At 38.1% G+C, this 19,208-nt stretch overlaps 1 protein-coding gene across 1 annotated transcript in view; it reads left to right on the top strand.

Annotated features, from left to right (window-relative positions):
- The window catches only part of carmil3 (capping protein regulator and myosin 1 linker 3), an 85,654-nt gene that overhangs the window by 4,627 nt on the left and 61,819 nt on the right, over positions 1–19,208 (top strand). Inside the window, exons 2-8 of the mRNA XM_087810729.1 lie at positions 33–127; positions 11,728–11,778; positions 12,651–12,710; positions 12,778–12,899; positions 16,861–16,952; positions 17,281–17,351; positions 17,481–17,554. Of these exons, the coding sequence (XP_087666855.1) occupies positions 33–127; positions 11,728–11,778; positions 12,651–12,710; positions 12,778–12,899; positions 16,861–16,952; positions 17,281–17,351; positions 17,481–17,554 (565 nt within the window). The remainder of the gene's footprint in view (positions 1–32; positions 128–11,727; positions 11,779–12,650; positions 12,711–12,777; positions 12,900–16,860; positions 16,953–17,280; positions 17,352–17,480; positions 17,555–19,208) is intronic.

Raw genomic sequence — 19,208 nt, 5'->3', positions numbered from 1 at the left:
CTCTTCCTTTTTAACTGTTTTTCTTTCCTCAGAGAGCATAAGGAAGGTGCTGGACAAACAGCCCATTAAGTTTGTGCGAACCATCAAACAGGACACAAAGAGCGGAAAAATTGAGGACAGGATTCTGGTGAGTGTCCTCGGTCCCACGCATAAACCAACATCATACAACCACACTGTAGCCTTTTGTGACATCTTTGTGTGAGCTCCTAAATAAACAGGAGATGGACAATAACACTGATACGAGACTACACAAAAATCCATTAATTCTAATTGAGGCAAATTGAAAAGACTGACCAAAAGCTGCAGATATCACATCTAAAGACACAACAGACGTGTTGAATAACTGGCTTAAGGCAGATGCAGGCTTAGCAGAGCAAAGTGGACACCGGGCTGCGGCCTACTGACTCCATCCTTTACAGTTTATTAGATGTGGCAGGGTGGCCTTAATGCCGCAGGCCAAAGTTTGGTGTGCCACCGCGTATGTGACATGACTCGGTTCTGTATGAACGCATGATTTATTTCATGTTTTTGCTGCCTTCTGAGAATAAGAAGGTGATCATGTGTGACATGGGGTGTGTGGGCAGCCAAAGCCACCTGTGAGTTTGTTTATATTGTCAATTTGTCAGCCGCTGTAGCAATCCATATATCATTTACTTTCTGCCAGTTTCTTCTTTCTCTTGAATGCAACATAATTAGCAATCAAAAGCATTGTTTTGCCTCTTATATTTAATGCATAGACCGCCCCCCACACCTCCCTTTTATCGCTGTCATTACAATCTCCTCCCTTTTCTCGTCCTTTCTTTGTTTCCTTTGCCCCTCCCTACTTAACTGTCCATCTCAATCATCCTCTACCCTGTCATCACCACCCACCCCCACTCAACTTCACCACCACTGGGACACTCACCACTCCTCGCCTCCCTCTCCCTTGTGCCCTTTCCTCATCCCTCTTTCTTTACGCAAACCTATAAAAGGACATTGAGCTCCTCTTTCCATCAGAAGCAATTCAATTAGATGGCTGCCTTAAAAGACTTTAAAAGTCCAAATTGGCCTTGGCTGCCGAAATGCTGCTTCAAACTCTTTTACTAAGTAGTAAAAAGGGTGGACATGATAATTTGTAATGGCTTGTTGTCAAGGTATAACCTCTAAAAGGCAGTTTATTTTCCAAAGAATGCATAAATATGACTAAAAGTATGAAGGTTAACCGATGATTGAGTTTTTAAATGGGGCATTTGTCTTCATATCTTGATCTAAATCATTCCTGATGTGCGTGGCACTCGTATATCTTTTTTCACTCGGGGCAGAATCATAGACTTGACATCAGTCATTAACTTTCATCCCTTCTTCTTTAAGTTAAACGTTTTAAAGAGGAGAAGCACTGTTGAGATCCGCTAAGATTGCATGATATTCTTTAGTTTCTTCCACTGGATCTTGCACTTTCCCCTGCAGAGACTGCTGATACCCAGCTGTCCGTGTGTTAACTCAACCAGCCGTCATGCTGCCACGCACACGCACACACACAGGGGTTTCGTCCGTCACCCATCTTATGCAGACACACAAGGAGTGTGACATCACAACATCGTTCAGGGCATCATCTTGCATGTTTGTATTAGTGGGAGTACTTGACCCCACCAACAATCTTATGTACACATCACTTTACTACATGAAAATAAACAATGAGAAAAAGTTTTATGTAAAAACCCTATCACTATGTTGTGTTGAGCTGGGCTATTATGGACATCAAAAGAATGGTTGTTAATCCACCTAGAACTCAGTCATGAATTGTGTGAATTGTGCGCATTGAGTTCCTGTTTAAATGTAAAAAAAAAAAAAGGAAGAAAGAAGAAATATAAATGTGTATAGATAACAAATGAAAAACATGATGGATGGTGGCCATATCCTATTATTGACCATACCATATCCTACTACCATAACCTAGCAACCAGAACCAGAAACATATTTGGGCTTGAACAATTTTGTTGGCATATATTGTAGAAAATAGAAATACATGCATAAATCTGTTTGTTAGTCTTGGACATATTAGAAAACTAAAACAAAAAAGATGAGTGTAGAGGGCAGCCCAGCAGTAAAGAGAAGTGAAGGAGAAAGAACAAGGGAGGGGGAAGTCTGTGATATGTGAAAATGCCCTAGATGCCGATATTGCTCTCCCGCCACTTATTTTCTCGATTGGTTGCTTTGTTGCCTTGCTTCTGGCCAATAATGGTCCTATTACCGACTTTGAGAGCCTCAGTTTGACAGTTCTGAGCTTAGTTTACTGAATCAGAGGTTTCTTTCCCACTTGCGTGACTACAGTTAAAGTCCATACCCAGTGAGTCTGGCCAGAATGGGATGTGATCTGAACAGACACTGGACAATTATTTAATTTGATCTTTGTCTGAACTTGGATTGTTTTAGTACTGTGTAATTTATTCTGTCGAGGCACTCTGAAACAAAACTGAATACTGGATTATGAGCTACATTATTTACCAAGACATCAAAAATAATGTAATGATAATTGTATGTTGATGAATAACAAAATTACACAATTACGCTCTTATTTTGTGTCATCTGCTATGGGCAGTGCTATGGGCAGTGCTATGGGCAGTGCTATGGGCAGTGCTATGGGCAGTGCTATGGGCAGTGCTATGCCCCAACCTACCTCAACTTGTTTGCAAGAACGTTATGGTCTGGTGACCAGCTCTTGTATATGCTTACAAGTTAAGTAAAATGCTTGTACTCTTCAACTGCAACTACTTTGCAAGGTTACTTTGCCTTCTGTATTTGAAGAAGTAATTTGTTTTTGCTGCCACCCTTTGGTGCAAGCCAATGACCCCACCATCGCTGCATTGTAAAAGGTTTATCCAACGGTACTCTTGTATATAAATACACAATATTTTGCCTCACTAATTATTATTCTGCATGGAACAGATTTAGGCTATGTTACTGATTAGAAATTATTTAAAAGAAGACATTTTTATAGACCCATTTAATGTAATGTTGCTAATTTTATTGTATTTTATTTATCTGATATTATTATATAAATATTTATTTCATTCATTTTATTCTATACAATCAGCACAAACAATGCCTTTGTTGTGTTTGCAACACTGGCCATAAATTATTCTGATATATATATATATATATATATATATATATATATATATATGTATATTTTTACAAGTTATAATTTCATTTTACTAAAGTGTGTAAATCATAAACTGACTGCAAGTGATTACTTTGATAAATTTGTGACATAAATACTTTTAGTATTCATTAGTTCATGTGGTGATGGTCCATTGCTTCACCGAAGTGTTTTCCCACAAAAGTGATGCATTGTAACACTAATAATTTTCCAACACCAACAAGGATAAAGTAATACAACTGTTTGGTTTGCCCCTCATAGTAGTTCACCTACAAAATAGAAGGACACAAAGTAATCGAGGTGTGAAGCTTTCAAGGCAATATGTTTAAAGGAGAATCCCACTGAACTTTGGAAAGTGAAGACTTTGCCTGACACCTCTGTTGTCCCACTCCCTTTTCTTCTATTAATAAGCTTGAGTCATTCTCAACATTGCAAAGGATTTATCCGTTTCCTTTTCTAATGTATTATTTTGTCAAATGGGGCGTATCCTCCAACTAACTGTTCATTATCTCAGTGCCTAAATTAAAACTCTGCTTTCTTTAATAAACATAGCACATGTTGGTGGACTGTGGCAGAGAGTTTATCAAGTGTGACGGCTCCCGTTTCCCTTGAGAAGGACGTTGCCTTTCAGTCTTGCCAATTCACACAAAGTAACCTTTTTCTCTTCCCTTTCATTTCCTTTTCCTCTTTCTCAATGTAGTGATGCTCCTGGGTTTAGATCATTCTTTCCCTTGGCACTTTGGCCTCTCATACTTCCCCCTTCTTTCCTAGGCTCACAGTATTTTGTCTTTTTTTTCTCTTTACTATATGCGCCAAAACTCCCTCACTTTTCAGTCCTCTTTTCACCTCCTATAAACTCTTGCCCATCTCTCTGGCAAGTGCAAGCCCCTTTCTCTTCCTCATTCTCTCTCATCCTTAAGAATCTGTGCTTTGAAGCATCTTGCTGCGTTTTCTGTGAGAGAATGTGGAACAACTTCTTGGGTTTGAGTACTCTCATTTGACTCCATCCCTCAGCCACTCAAAGGGAAGACCTATTAAAGCCCTGTCCTGGGGCTTCTGTACTTAAGAGACTTGTATACAGGGACACATACACACATTTTCTGCTTTCGTTCCCCTTCTTCTTCTTAGTTTATTTTCAATATGGCATGTATACAGTAATTTTCTAAATATTTTCCAATTATACAAAAACTAATTAAATGGCAAATTATACAATTTATTTATTTATATGCATGAAACAGCTGAGATGGAAAATGGTTAAAACGGAATGCTTGAAAACATATTTATATCATCAACAAGAAAATTAAACTAAATGGGTCAGATATATATATATATATATATATATATATATATATATATATATATATATACTTCTGCACTTTTGATGGAAGTTGTACATTATATTTGTCTTTACCTTAAAACATGGAATTACTAGATGTTACAGCCAAATTAAAAAGCTAACATTTAATTTAATATCTGCAGTGGTATGTTTAGTTTGCCACCTTGCTTGCTTTGTGGGTTTGCGCTTATAATGCCCTTGTGACCGAGCCAGAAATACTGGCACTGATCCCCACCATGTGCCGTCAGATGCAGCAATGCAACACACACACAGACACCCGTGCATACACACAGTCTTATCCATACCAACATAAACAGACCCGACCCAGAGACGCACTTTGATTTGCACCATCTCGTTTGAAGTGCAAGATACATAGCCTGACAGCTTATGATTAATATAAGCCCCCGCCCTCTGCCCTCACTGGTGTGTGTGTAGATGCAGAATTGGAACCGCACGTCCATTTAGGCGTATGTTTTGTTGTTTGTGTGACATCCACCAACTTTCTGCACACTCTTGCCGACTGGCTCTCTAAACAAGTGAGTTTGACAGTGTGCTACACCTAACAAGCCCTCCTGTAGACAACATGCATTCCAATTTCTAAGAGAAGCACCTGCTGAGGAAACTTTTTTTGCTAGTAATGTAATCCGTAAAAGTTATCTATATATCCCTCATAAAGAAAATCATTACCATTAAATGAGCTTTGGTAGTGATCCTGTGACATATTCCCTTCACGGGGTCGTCTGACTGATAAATCTTCATAGGAAGTCTGAAACATCTTGCCTAGATCAGTCAACCACCTTTACAGCAGTGATGGACCGAGCAATCAGCTCTAGGCCAGTGATATCATACTTGGTCTAACTTAAATAAATACACTTCATATTAGCATCAATATGAAACTAAACTGCAACATCAAAATTAACGTATTCGTTTGCAAAATTGTGCACACCACGTTATTTACGATTTCTTCTCTCAGCCACTGTTTATATTTTGAAATATCTTGTGCCGCTAACAAAGTGCTTTTCCAATGACAGGACACCAGACGAACATGTAAATTGTCCGTTCTGATTCCTATTCAATAACAGGACACGCAAATCTCAGTTTACATGAGGCCAGGTAGCTACCCTACTCAAAGGCTTAAAGCGCAGGTATGCCAATTATCTTCATATGGTTGGCCTCACACATCGATTGAATGTACCATTGCCATTTTCACATTATTTAATGTACTGTCAATACTTTTCAGTAAAACTAAATATAAAGAGAATAAACTGAATAAACATAATTATGTTATAAGTTAAACTTTTGAAAAAAGAACATAACTTCTGTATGCTTGTGATAATATTTGCTTCATGTATTGAGACCACCAACAAATAAACACCGCTCGCTGTGCAAGCAATCCAGGAGAAAACTCGGTACTAAAATGAATTTCTAACTATCTAATCATGAATACAAACATTGTTTACTTTTTCTCCTAAAGTCAAATCACTAATGTTCCAGTTTATCAAATTACATATTTCATTATCATCAACCTCAGAGAATATGTTGAAATAGCAACAGCGATTTAACAGATGTTTTCCTGCCTTCCTTGTTTCATACACTGGATTACTGCTGCTTTTTCATACAGTGATGAAATATTTTCTTGCCTGAAAATATCTACTCTACTGAGGATATTCTGGGAGGCATAACCTTAGACAAACTTTGTCCTGCGCCTCATGATCAAATGGGTTTTTGTCCGAGGTCATGCATTATAGATGCGTCTGTTTGCATTATAGACTGTAGATGGTACTGTGCTGACAGTACTCCTGCTTGCATCACACTGTTCTTTTCCTTCCATGGATCTTATCTAACCAAGATCTTTTTTTTTGACACATTTGATGAGCTTTGGTTGTGGGGGGGTTGCCCATTGCTTCACATATGTTTTAGTGTTCTATAATATCTGCTTCTTGGCTGTTGTTCTTTTGATTCTGTCGATTGGATACACGAGACTTCCTTAGTAGATTATGAATTTGTTGGCATTGGATGCTCTCTGGGAATCCTCCTCCCCACTCACTCTCCTTGTATCTTTCATTTTCTTTCTTCTCTTCAGCTTGACTCAACGGGGCGCCATTAGCTATTCAGCATGGAGAGGCCTTGAGGAATCGAAAGTGACAAGGCAGAAAGAAATGTGAAAAAAAAACTGGATTGGAGATAGAGACAGCGACCGTTGGTGAAAAAATAGGATAGGATAGGGCAGGATGGAGTGAGAGAACCAGACATTACACTGTAGCATACGGCAAAGAGAAGGGATTAAGGAATAATGATGAGGGAGGGGTCAATGAGCAGATGTATCCATGGAGATCAAGAGAGAAATCAGTGGAATGAGAAATTAGTAATACTGGGAATCCTTGAAGGGAACGAATTGGGAAGGCAGCAAAATGAGCAAGGGTACAGTGTCAATTTGTCTTTGCCAGTGGGGGTCCCCCAAAAAACCCTCAAAAGAAAAGAGTCACCCATCTCTCATAGATTGATAGATTAAGGCCAACTCCACATTTTTAAACACTATTCTCTCTTGTTGACTGGAAGGTGACTCAATTATTTCCTCCTCACCCAACAACTCAACTCGTTCGAATTTAACAATCAGCAATAGTTAATAAATTAACTAAAAAATGTTTTTTAATATGTCTTTATTCCTCATTTATTTATTCTGTCCTTCTACAAAGCTGATGTAAAATGTAATACAAAGAATGTTTAGATTAAAGTTAAAAATAAAGATTACCTTTATAGTTGCTCTTTGTGTATACAGGGCTGGGCAATTCAATTTCCATACATCATATACGGCTGACTCTTGTAAGGGGGCCGTCAAGCTGATGTAAGAAAAATAAATGAAAATAAATAAATAAAAATTAAAAGCAAAATATATACAGTACTGTGCAAAAGTTTTAAGCAGGTGTGAAGAACTGTGTAAACTAAGAATGCTTTAAAAAATGGAAGTGTTAATAGTTTATTTTCATCAATTAACAGAATGCAGTGAATGAACAGAAGAGAAATGTAAATCAAATCGATATTTGGTGTGAGCACCCTTTGCCTTCAAAACAGCATCAATTCTTCTAGGTACACGTTTTGAAGGAACTCGGCTGGTAGGTTGTTCCAAACATCTTGGAGAACTAACCACAGATATTCCGTAGATGTTTCCCAAATCCTTCTGTCTCTTGTAATCCCAGACGATGATGATGTTGAGATCAGGGCTCTGTGGGGGGTCATTCCATCACTACACTGAAGATATTTCTTAATGACATTGGCTGTATGATTGGGGTCGTCTTCTTGCTGGAGAATACATTTGGGGCCAATCATATGCCTCCCTGATGCTATTGATGATGGATAAGTATCTGTATTTCTCAGCAATGAGGATACTATTAATCCTGACCAAATCTCCAACTCCATGTGCACAAATGCAGCCCCAAACTTGCAAGGAACCTCCACCATGTTTCACTGTTGCCTGTAGGCACTCATTATTGTACCGCTCTTCAGCCCTTCAACGAACAAATGCCTTCTGCTACCGCCACTATATATCAAATTTTGATTCATCAGTCCAGAGCACTTGCTGCCATTTTTCTGCACCCTAGTTCCTATGCTTTTGTGCATAGTTTAGTCGCTTGGCCTTGTTTTCATGTCGGAGGAATGGCTTTTTGCATGCCACTCTTCCATGAAGAGCTTGAACAGCACATCTTGAAACCACAGTCTGCTTTGAAATCTTTGTTTGGGAGAAACTTTGCTGATTCCGTATAACTACCTTGTGTACTACTCTTGTTGCTGTGCTCAATCTTGCCTGATGTATAACCTGTGACATGAAATTGTCTTCCACAACCACAGCTTGGTAGCAGAGTTTGTTCTTCACCCAGTTTTAAGCTCCTACAGAGCTGTATCTTTTCACTTAATGACTGTGTTTCAACCTACTTGTGAAATTTATGATCATTAGCACCTGTTTTGTATAAGTTGTTGGTCATACACCTCGCTAGAATCCTACAACACCACTGACTTTGTGCAAATGTACCTAGAATATTTGATGCCGTTTTGAAGGCAAAGGGTATTAACAACAAATGTTGATTTGATTTGTATTTCTCTTTTGTTTGCTCACTTTTCATTTTGTAAATTGATTAAAAATAAACAATTATTATTTATATTTTTGAAATAATTCTTAGTTTACAGCATTTTTTCGCACCTGCCTAAAGCATTTGCACAGTACTGTATATATTTATACATGTATACATATATATGTGTAAATATATATGTGTGTATATACAGTGGTATGAAAACGTTTGGGCACCCCTGCATGTTCATGATTTTCCTTTATAAATCATTGGTTGTTTGGATAAAAAATTCCAGTTAAATATATTTTATAGGAGACAAACAAAGTGATATTTGAGAAGTGAAATAAAGTTTATATGATTTACAGAAAGTGTGCAATAATTATTTAAACAAAATTAGGGATGTGCATAAATTTAGGCATCACAAAAGAAAAATTACTCAATATTTTGTGCATCCTCCTTCTTCAGAAAATAACAGCCTCTAAACTCTTCCTATAGCTTTCAATTAGGGTCTGGATTCTGGTGGAAGGTATTTTGGGCCATTCTTCTTTACAGATCCTCTCCAGTTCAGTTGGGTTTTATTGGTTTCCGAGCATGGACCGCCCGCTTTAAATAACACCATAAATTTTCAATAATATTCAGGTCTGGGGACTGAGATGGCCATTCCAGAACGTTATACTTGTTCCTCTGCATGAACGCCTTAGTAGTTTTTGAGCAGTGTTTAGGATCATTGTCTTGTTGAAAGATCCAGCCCCGGCGCAACTTCAACTTTGTTACTGATTCCTGGACATTGTTCTCCAGAATCTGCTTATATTGAGAGGAATCCATACGCCCCTCAACTTTAACAAGATTCCCCGTCCCTGCACTGGCCACACAGCACCACAGCATGATGGAACCACCACCAAATTTTACTGTAGGCACAAGTTCTTTTCTTGGAATGCTGTGTTCTTTTTCCACCCTGGTTATGCCCAAATAGCTGTATTTTAGTTTCATCAGTCCACAGCACCTTATTCCAAAATGAAGCTGGCTTGTCCAAATGTGCTTTAGCATACCTCAAGCGACCCTGTTTGTGGTGTGTGCAGAGAAAAGGCTTTTTCCGCATTACTCTTCCATAAAGCATCTCCTTGTGTAAAGTGCGCTGAATAGTTGAACGATGCACAGTGACACCATCTGCAGCAAGTTGATGTTGCAGGTCTTTGGAGCTGGTCTGTGGGTTGACTGTGACTGTTCTCACCATCCTGCGCCTCTGATTTTCCTTGGTCTGCCATTCCAGGCCTTAACTAGAACTGTGCCTGTGGTCTTCCATTTCCTCACAATGTTCCTCACAGTTGAAACTGAGAGCTTACATTTCTGAGATAGCTTTCTATATCCTTACCCTAAACCATGATGTTAAACAATCATTGTTTTCATGTCATTTGAGAGTTGTTTTGCGGCTCCCATGTTGCCACCCTTCAGAGAAGATGCCCAAACTTTTTCATACCACTGTATATATAAACGCCGACTCCTGACTGGGGGTGACACACCACAGGGACTCGGGGCGCAGACTGCCTGACGGCGCCAGATGCCCAATAATCGGCGCGGTGGGTCAAGGCCTTTAAAGGGACAATGAAAAAAAGAAAAATTTAAAAAGAGAAAATTAACCCAAAGGAAAAGGTAGAAAACTCCAAAAACTCCTCAGAGCTGCTGTAAAGGCCACAGTCGAATCGGCGCGGTCTTATCAAACTTCAGGAAATCGCTGAATGATTTTACCCAGGGGAATCAAGTACAGCAAGAATAATAAAGGACCCAAATCAGAACCTTGAGAGACTCCACACTCTTTTTGCTGATGACATCCAGCTCTACAGCTAATTTGATCCAACTGACCCCCAGAGGCTGAACAGCTTAGTCAATTGTTTGCTAGAAATCAAACGATGGCTGAGTGAAAACACTTTGCAGCTAAATGTGGACAAAACTGAAACTCTGGGTATTGCGCCTGATGGTTAGGTTCCAGGGTTGAGGTTCCAAGCCAGTCTGTCAAACTGAGCCTGAGAAACCTGGGTGTTGTATTTGACAATAGATGTCTCTAGTACAGCACTGCGGAAAACTGACCAGAAAATGTTTCCCCTCAACTGAGAAAAATCTCTAAATTTACGAAAATGATGTCACAACCTGATCTGGAGCTTGTAATCCATGCGTTTGTGTCTTCTCGCCTGGACTATAACAGTCTTTTTTCATGTCTACACAAGAAGGAGCTGTCTCGCCTGCATTTAGTACAAAACTCTGCATCAAGAATTCTGACCTGCTCAAGTAGAATAACTCACATTCCCCCTATCCTTAAAGCTCTTCACTGGCTGCCAGTTTCTTTCACGATCCATTTTTAAAATTCTGGTTCTTACTTTCAGAGCTATTCATGGTCAGGCTCCAACTATTACATCAGTGATCAGGTGGTTGCTCCTAAGCTTTGGCACGATCTTCCTGTCCCTCTGGGTTTGATGGAGACTACTGACTCCTTCAAGAAACATCTTAAGACATTCTTATTTGTGCAGGCTTTTTCCTGATTTTCTGGGACTCCTGTGTTTGTCTTGGCCTTTTAAAGCATGTATTTTAGCTGTATATTGTTTTAGATTGTTACAGCACTTTGTGACCTCGATGTAGAAAGACGCTTTACAAATAACCTTTAATAACTTGATTTTATATCTGTTAATTGTGTCTTCAGAACATTAGAAAGAAACCACTGAAGCGCTGGACTCACAGCTCAGAACTCACTAAAAACCAGAACTTCTGAGCCTTGATTTATAATGTTGAATATTTCTTGTAGCCTCAGGGCTTAACTTGATTCACACAGGCAAAGGATATGTGTACAGAATGTTGTAGGCAGGACCTGAGCCAGGTGCTTGCCAATTCAGAGCTGTATTACATTCAACTTGACCATGAACAAGACTAAACAAAAGTGGCTGTTGAGTCTCACAGCTGCACAAAATTATGTTTGCAGCTTTGTCTGGGCTCTGCCATTTTTCTTTCACTTAGCAATAGACATACAAAAATAATAATGAGTTATTTAAAAATCCTCCCTGAATTGAATGACATAGTAGATTTGGCTTTTGAGTTCCACAGTTCTACTTTTTTTTTTGAATGCTCATCCACCTAGAACTTTCTGTTTTGTGAGTTGCATCTGCTCATTAACACCAACAATTAAAATGCTCTCCCTCCAGGTCCTGGCAACATGGAGACTGTATCTCTTCACTGTCAAAGTGCCCGCCAAGGTAAATGTTCTCTCACTCTCAGGGGAATTCTTTTTGCTTTCTACCCTTCAGCTCAATATGAGCAAAGAAATGTTTCAAAAACATCAGTTAAAAAAAAAAAGCAGTGACGACAGCGATTGCATAAAAGAGATGGCAACTTGCAGTGGGACTGTGTTTGGGATTTTGGAGAGCATGCTAATTAGCTTTCCTGCTGAGAGCAGATGAAAGGATGGTTGCTACCCATATCTAAATGTAAATTTGGGGCTTTGTAGCACCCTCAAAAAGTTCCATTGCAACATTCAATCACTGTAATCTAACTGATAAATCAGTACAACTACATTTAATATTCCACTTCTATTAGTCTTCCAACTTTGCGTTTTGACATTATTGTGATATATCACTTTCATTCTCGTTTAGAACAGGGTGAAAAGCCTGATGTCCTCACTTTCAGGGCTCTTGCATCCTTACCTTGATTTAATTTCCTCTTTTCCTGAGAACAAGTGGATTCTTACTTATGCTTGAGTATATTCCAAGAAGAAACACTTTTTTTTCCTTTCACTAGTGAGCCCCTCATTTTTGTTTATGAATAATGTCAAATTGCAAACCCAACTCTGTGGTCAAAAGGACAAAAAGCACTGCATTTCTAATTTGGTAACTGATGAGAGCATCATGTTGACAATGGAATCTCCATTTTTATTGATAGCTTATTCAGTCACAGTCTCAGTCTTTGTAGCACACTTAGTCACAAGCTGAACAACATTAACATTTAATCAAACCCAAAAAGATAATCTCTAAAAGTAATTGTAAGTGAATATTTTCTATTTTTATTTGCTCAACTAAGCTGCTCATTACATCCTGACGTCTCAACCATCTACCTGTCTCTGGTGTTACAGGTGGAAGTCACGTTCAACTTCTTGGAAGTCCGAGCAATGAACACGTATCCAGACTATCAGGTTTGTTTTCTACTCTTGTTTAAACCCCCAGTGAAGTCCACTCATTCACTTCCCCCTCTCTCTGTAGGTCATCATCGACACAGACAAGACAACATACTCTCTCAGACTGCAGTCCCAAGACCAGTTGGACCACATGGTCAATCACATCAACTTTGCACTGTCCAGAGTCTTCAACAACTCCATTTATGCGTAAGCATGTCTGCCTGCTGCCAGGGCGGATGTTTTTTTTTTTTTAAGTGTTGATGGGCAGAGGGGGGTTTGCCAGCATTAAGAGGAGTCAGGCATGTTGGCAGTGACACTTTTGGGAAGCAATACTACTTTGGCAGCCAAGTACTCCTGTGTGTAACATGAGACAAGGGCCGCAACGATGAGTCGAGGTTGCAAACAAAAATCTATAATGAAAATAAGGGTTTCCCCAGTGGAGGGTGGCAGCTTACTTCATTATGATCTTTGCAGAGAGTCTTCGCTCTCAACACCTTGAAAAAATTTGGGAGCGTTTTACATTTGACATGTTCAATAAAACCATAACTTGCAAGATTTTCAAACAAAGTTTAAAGAGAAAAACTTTGGGCTGTTTTTGAGCGACGAATCAGAGACAGTGTAAGAGACTAGCAGACTGAGACAGCACAATCAAAAAGTATTTGCTTGAATGTTCATTTTATAGCATATTTTGGCTTTTAAAGTGCGCTTTAACGTTATGCTTGACTGCGTCTGACCCAAGTATTTTAATTTAATGCATGCAGTCCTTTGAAGACAGCAATGGCTATAGATCCCTTTCTTGCAGAAGAGGCAGACATGCTGCTTATATTTATTTGATTGTATTTTCTATAACTAATTTTCTTTAAAAAAGCAGAGAGGTTTACTTTTTGTATAGAACAACCTATCAGGCAAACCCATCTTTTTTTTGAGTTCATTAAAGCCAAGCAACCTCATGATGAATTTAAGAAAAAAAATGAAGCAATCTTTTTACAAAACTTTTATTTGTATGATGTATTGATAATGTTTATCGTGCAAATTTTTAATATATATATATATATGTATATTTTCTGTAAGATGAAGAAAATCTTATACGATATTAATAACAAAATTATTTTATATATGCATTCATTGACAACCGCTATATCCTGGGGTTGGGACTGGAGCCTGTCCCAGAATCCTAGGGCGAGAGGGACAGGACGCCATTCTGTCGCAGGGACAAAGACAGACAGCCATTCACACACACACTCATACCTATGGACAATTTCCCAAAGTTCTCAATTAACCTCTGTATGTTTGTATGCCGATTTTTTTTATATATATACTGTATATATATATATATATACAGTATATATATATATACATATATATATATTCTTAGTTTACAGGTTTTGTTTGACAATTTCCTTAAACTTTTGCACAGTGCTGTATATATTGTGAAACAATTCTGTAAAACAAATGCTTTCATAAATAAATATATAAATAATTATTATTTATTTTTATTAATTTACAAAATGCAAAGTGACAAAAGAGAAATCTAAATCAAATCAATATTTGTTGTTTCTACCCTTTGTCTTCAAACCAGAATCAATTCTTACACTTGCACAAAGTCAGTGTTTTTGTAGGATTCTAGTGAGGTGTATGATCGACCAATTATACCAAACAGGTGCTAATGATCATAAATTTCACAAGTAGGTTGAAACACAGTCATGAAGTGAAAAAGATACAGCTGTGTAGGAGCTTAAAACTGGGTGAAGAACAAACTCTGCTACCAAGCTGTGGTTGTGGAAGACAGTTTCATGTCACAGGTCATACATCAGGCAAGACTGAGCACAGCAACAAGACACAAGGTAGTTAAACTGCATTAACAAGGTTTCTCCCAGAGTCCCAAGCGACTACACTTTAGCATAGAAACTGGGGGTGCAGGAAAATGGCAGCAGGTGCTCTGGACTGATGAATCAAAATGTAAAATATTTGGCTGTAGCAGAAGGCAGTTTGTTTGCCGAAGGGCTGGAGAGTGGTACAATAATGAGTGTCTACAGGCAACAGTGAAACATCGTGGAGGTTCCTTGCATTTCTGCAAATGGAGTTGGAGTCATGGTCAGGATTAATGGTTTCCTCAATGCTGAGAAATACAGGCAGGTACTTAACCATCATACACCTCGTATGATTGGCCCAAAATGTATTCTGCAGCAGGACAACAACCCCAAGCATACAGCCAATGTCATTAAGAAATATCTTCAGTGTAAAGAAGAAATCCTGGAAGTTATGGTATGACCTCCACAGAGCCCTGATCTTAACCTCATCATCGTCTGGGATTACATAAAAAGACAGAAAGATTTGTGAAAGCCTACATCTACAGAAGATCTTTGGTTAGTTCTCCAAGATGTGTGCAAGTGTACCTAGAAGGATTGATGCTGTTTTGAAGGCAAAGGGTGCTCACACCAAATATTGATTTGATTTACATGTATCTTCTGTTCATTCACTGCATTTTGTTAATTGATGAAAATAAACTATAAACTCTTTTATTTTTTAAAGCATTCTTTGTTTGCAGCATTTTTTTTCACACCTGCCTAAAACACACAGTCACAATACTGTGTGTGTGTATATATATATATATATATATATATTATTTTTGCCAAGTAAAATTTAACTTGAATTGGATTGAATTTTCGTTTTAGAAAATATCTGCAAAGACTTGTATACCTATATTTTAAATACTAATTAAATGTATTTAATTTGAAACTTATTTTAAAAATGCAATTTATTAAGGCAGAAATGTGATCTAACGTAATCTAATGGTTTCCCAGCGAAGAATTAATCGAGGTCTGTCTATTGACATGTTCATTGCCCTCTTAAATCTCCATCAATGGCCATGTTTCTTCTCTCAGTGCTCACTACCTATTCTTCTTCAAGGTGAACAGATCAGAGAGCGTCTGGTTTTTGTTGTGATTGCGCAGTGTTGAGTAAGATTGCTGTTAAAGTAGCGTGGAATCAGATCGAGGCAAGATAACATGCGCTCACTCTGTCACTGATCGAAGCAGATGATGTTGGAGGCAGAGATGAAGCGGGATTAAGGTCGCAGGATGCAGTGAGGTGTTGTTGACAAATGGGATAAAGGATGGTGTGAATTCAACAGCATTGGCGGTGTAATCCTCTGATAAAGTCAACACGGGTACCGGCAGGACTGTCATCCGCTTGCTACTCAATGAATTCCAAATTTCTATTGAGATGGAGAGTCTTGGTCTATATTGCTATTAAATCAATAACGTCATACAACACACCAAAAACAGATTTATTAAAAACAAGAAACAAGTAAACACAAAAACAAATATTACTCTCCCAAATAGATAGTTCAACATTGAAGCACCAAACACAGCAAAAAAGTACACGAATCACACAAACGCACAAATCTAATCTCTTTAAAACATTAATGAAATATAATGCAAGTGCAATGAAACAACTTCCAAGATATTCTTTCGCAACAATTTTTATTGTGTTGATTTGGATTTCTTTGTTCTGCATCAGTAACCATATCATGTACAAGTGTGTATTCCTTCTACGCAGCAAAGTCAGGCAGCCACATCTATGTAGGTATTTTGTATTTTGCCTGCTATATTCAATTCAACCCAAATTAAATATAATCTATTTGGGTTGGTGAGCTGGCACTGTGGCAAGGATTGTTTAGTTTACCCACATCAACCAAGCTTCAGCCTTAAGAGCTGCTTAATTGGAGTGATTCAGAGGCCTAGTTTGTTTGTAGACATCAGTAGTTTAATCAGGAAAATTAGGAAAAAATAAAGAAGAAAGAACTCCCAAATGCTTAACATTAAGAATAGATGGAAATCATATTGCCATCCCATGGTTAAGCTAAAATGTTATAATTTATTTTAATTATTTTTCTTTAATGATCTATTTAAATTACATGTAAATAAAATCTGTCCTAAAACAAAATGTTTTACTTTTTATTTTAGTCCTAATCGAGAAATTATTAATAAAATAATAAAAAAAAAAAATGGATTTGTTGTAAAAATGTTTCTAGGACCACACAAATACAGTTGATGAGCTACACCTGGCCTATGTTTGTGATCCCTAGAAAGCTATGCTCGTAACCAGGGTACATTTAATTTATCATTCACCTTCATGTCTGTTTCCCATTCATTTTCTCCTCTAGACCACCTATATGTCGGGCAGAAGTGGAACTGACAGATGGAGGTCTCAAGTTCTCACCAAGTTCGGAGACATTGGAACCCCAGAAAAATTGTGGTAAGTCCTCTGGCCTTGATATACAATAAGGTGTCTGATGATGTCTTTTGATGGCTCCGGCTTGAATGGTTCAGAGCAGCAAACTTGCAATATGTACTTCAATTCTGTTGTTAATCCCATTGATCTGCAAGATGCACAGCTTCATGGTGTCTTACTTTCATCTCACCTTCGTGTTTTCAGTTAATCTCTCCGCTCACTATCTCCAGCTCGCTTTTCACCAAATTGTGCTTTCATCTCTGGCTTGCACTCTCGCACTACTTCTTATCTTCTTCATCTCTGATCTGCTATGGTCCCAAATGATTTGTCGTCTTTCCCTTATCTGTTCCAGGAGGTTTTTCAGAGACCTACGCAGCTCTATGTGACTACAATGGAATTGGCTGCAAAGAGGAAGTGCAGTGGGTGAGCAGGAAAAGTTTTTATTTGTTCAAGTTTCTTTACAATATTGTTGCCCAAGTCTCTAGAGCTCCATTACAGTTTCTCTCCCATCTTTTTCTACACCATTAAGCTTGTTGCAAATCTTTGCTCTAGGACGTGGACACTATCTACCACTCTCAGGACAACAGAGAGTTCAACTTGCTGGACTTCAGCCATCTTGACAGCAGGTGACATCATTTTTCTTGTGTACTCTTTGAGACTGGCTGTCTGAGATACTGAATAGATTTGGAAAGGTTATCATGGCACTAGCACTGCACAGAACCAGGGGTGATTATATATGCTAATTCAGATTCAGGTTTAGGACAGGTAGATTAGTTCAGGTATTTAACAACCATCAGGGGTTGACAGACTATCAAGGGTGATCTGTAAAAGAAGACTATCACCAACACACACAAATGAGGATCAGAGTAAGAAGTGGCATAGTGACAGATGTTGACTTGTTTTTTTAAAGTCCCACTATGGCTGATTAATGTGATCATCTCGAAGAACAGAAACTCCAACCATGGCCAGAACATGTGTCTGTCTTTCCTATTCCTTCTGTCTTGATTCATCGATGGATCCAGCTTTTCAGTCTGTTTATCTTTACACCTTTAAATATATTTTCTTGAAATTGTATTTAGCTTTAAATATTTTATTAAACATTTTCTTTAAACTTTTGAATAGCTTACATTGTCCTCATGTGTGGTCATTCCCCCTTCTTGCACAATATCACTGATTATTCTTTTCATTGTTTACATTCAGTTGTCTTCTATCAACCTTATCATTGATTTCCTTTTAATAACATGAAAAGTAAGAAAAACAAAATATCACAAAATGCACCGAAGAACAAGAAGAAGATACCTTAGTTTTTATATTTTTCAAGGTGACCCGTGGCCCGAAAACAAATATGTTTGAGGTATCCCTTGTATTTTCCACCGGGTCGCCTTGACCCAGAGACAAGACAAGGGTTAGTAGAATGTAGAATGAATGCATGATTATTTTAACATTCTGAATTTCTCTCTGAAAAACTCAGAGACCATTTGCCTGTCTTACGTAATTTATCTTATTCTGTTATTTATTAAGCATTTCTCCAAAGCACTAAATCATCTGCCATCAAAACTCACTTGCCTGATCTCCTTTGCCAGTACTGCAGTTTTCCATTACTTCACTTCATTGCTATGTTCCCCTAAAATGTTTCCCCATTCACTGCTTGTGTCTTGTCACCCTGTCACTTATACTCTCGTCTCGAAGTACATGCATCTCTTCATCTAACAAGATCATGCACGGTTGTATCATTCTGTCCCACTCCACACCAGTGTTTCATTTTGTCATACAGTTGTAGATTAGGGAATTATTTCAGAACCTGGATTTACATTTTAATGATCCACAAAGTATCTAGCATAGTATCTTAGGTCCCAGAAAGCAGGCGAATGTTCAAACCCTCTCTTCAATTCCTGCAGGTCATGAAAAGATTTGACAGGTGACAAGTAAACGGAGAATCAAACTAGTCCTACATGTTTTTTTTTCAATGCATATTCTGTCCTTAAAATCCTTGAGTTTTAGGGGTGTAAGGGGTATAAACTATTTATATTTCACACTTGAAAAGAATGCTTCTCATCCCCTGAACAAGAATCTGCTAACTCAAATAGTTAAAAAAAACATACCGTTTGCAGTTGCACAATTACAGCAGCATCTCATGAATACATTAATACATTTAATTGTAAAGCAAACAAACCCTTTTTTTACAGCTGTTTTTTTTTTAATATACATAGAAAAACATGCCTGGTTTTGCTTCAAATGACTGTTCCCTTGAGCCCTCTATTCATCATTAGGCATTTTAGA

Source organism: Callionymus lyra, chromosome 16, assembly GCF_982586985.1.
Source record: "Callionymus lyra chromosome 16, fCalLyr1.hap1.1, whole genome shotgun sequence".
Classification (NCBI taxonomy): domain Eukaryota; kingdom Metazoa; phylum Chordata; class Actinopteri; order Syngnathiformes; family Callionymidae; genus Callionymus; species Callionymus lyra.
The sequence above is the reverse complement of the archived record's forward strand: the minus strand, read 5'-3'. Positions and strand labels throughout refer to the sequence as shown.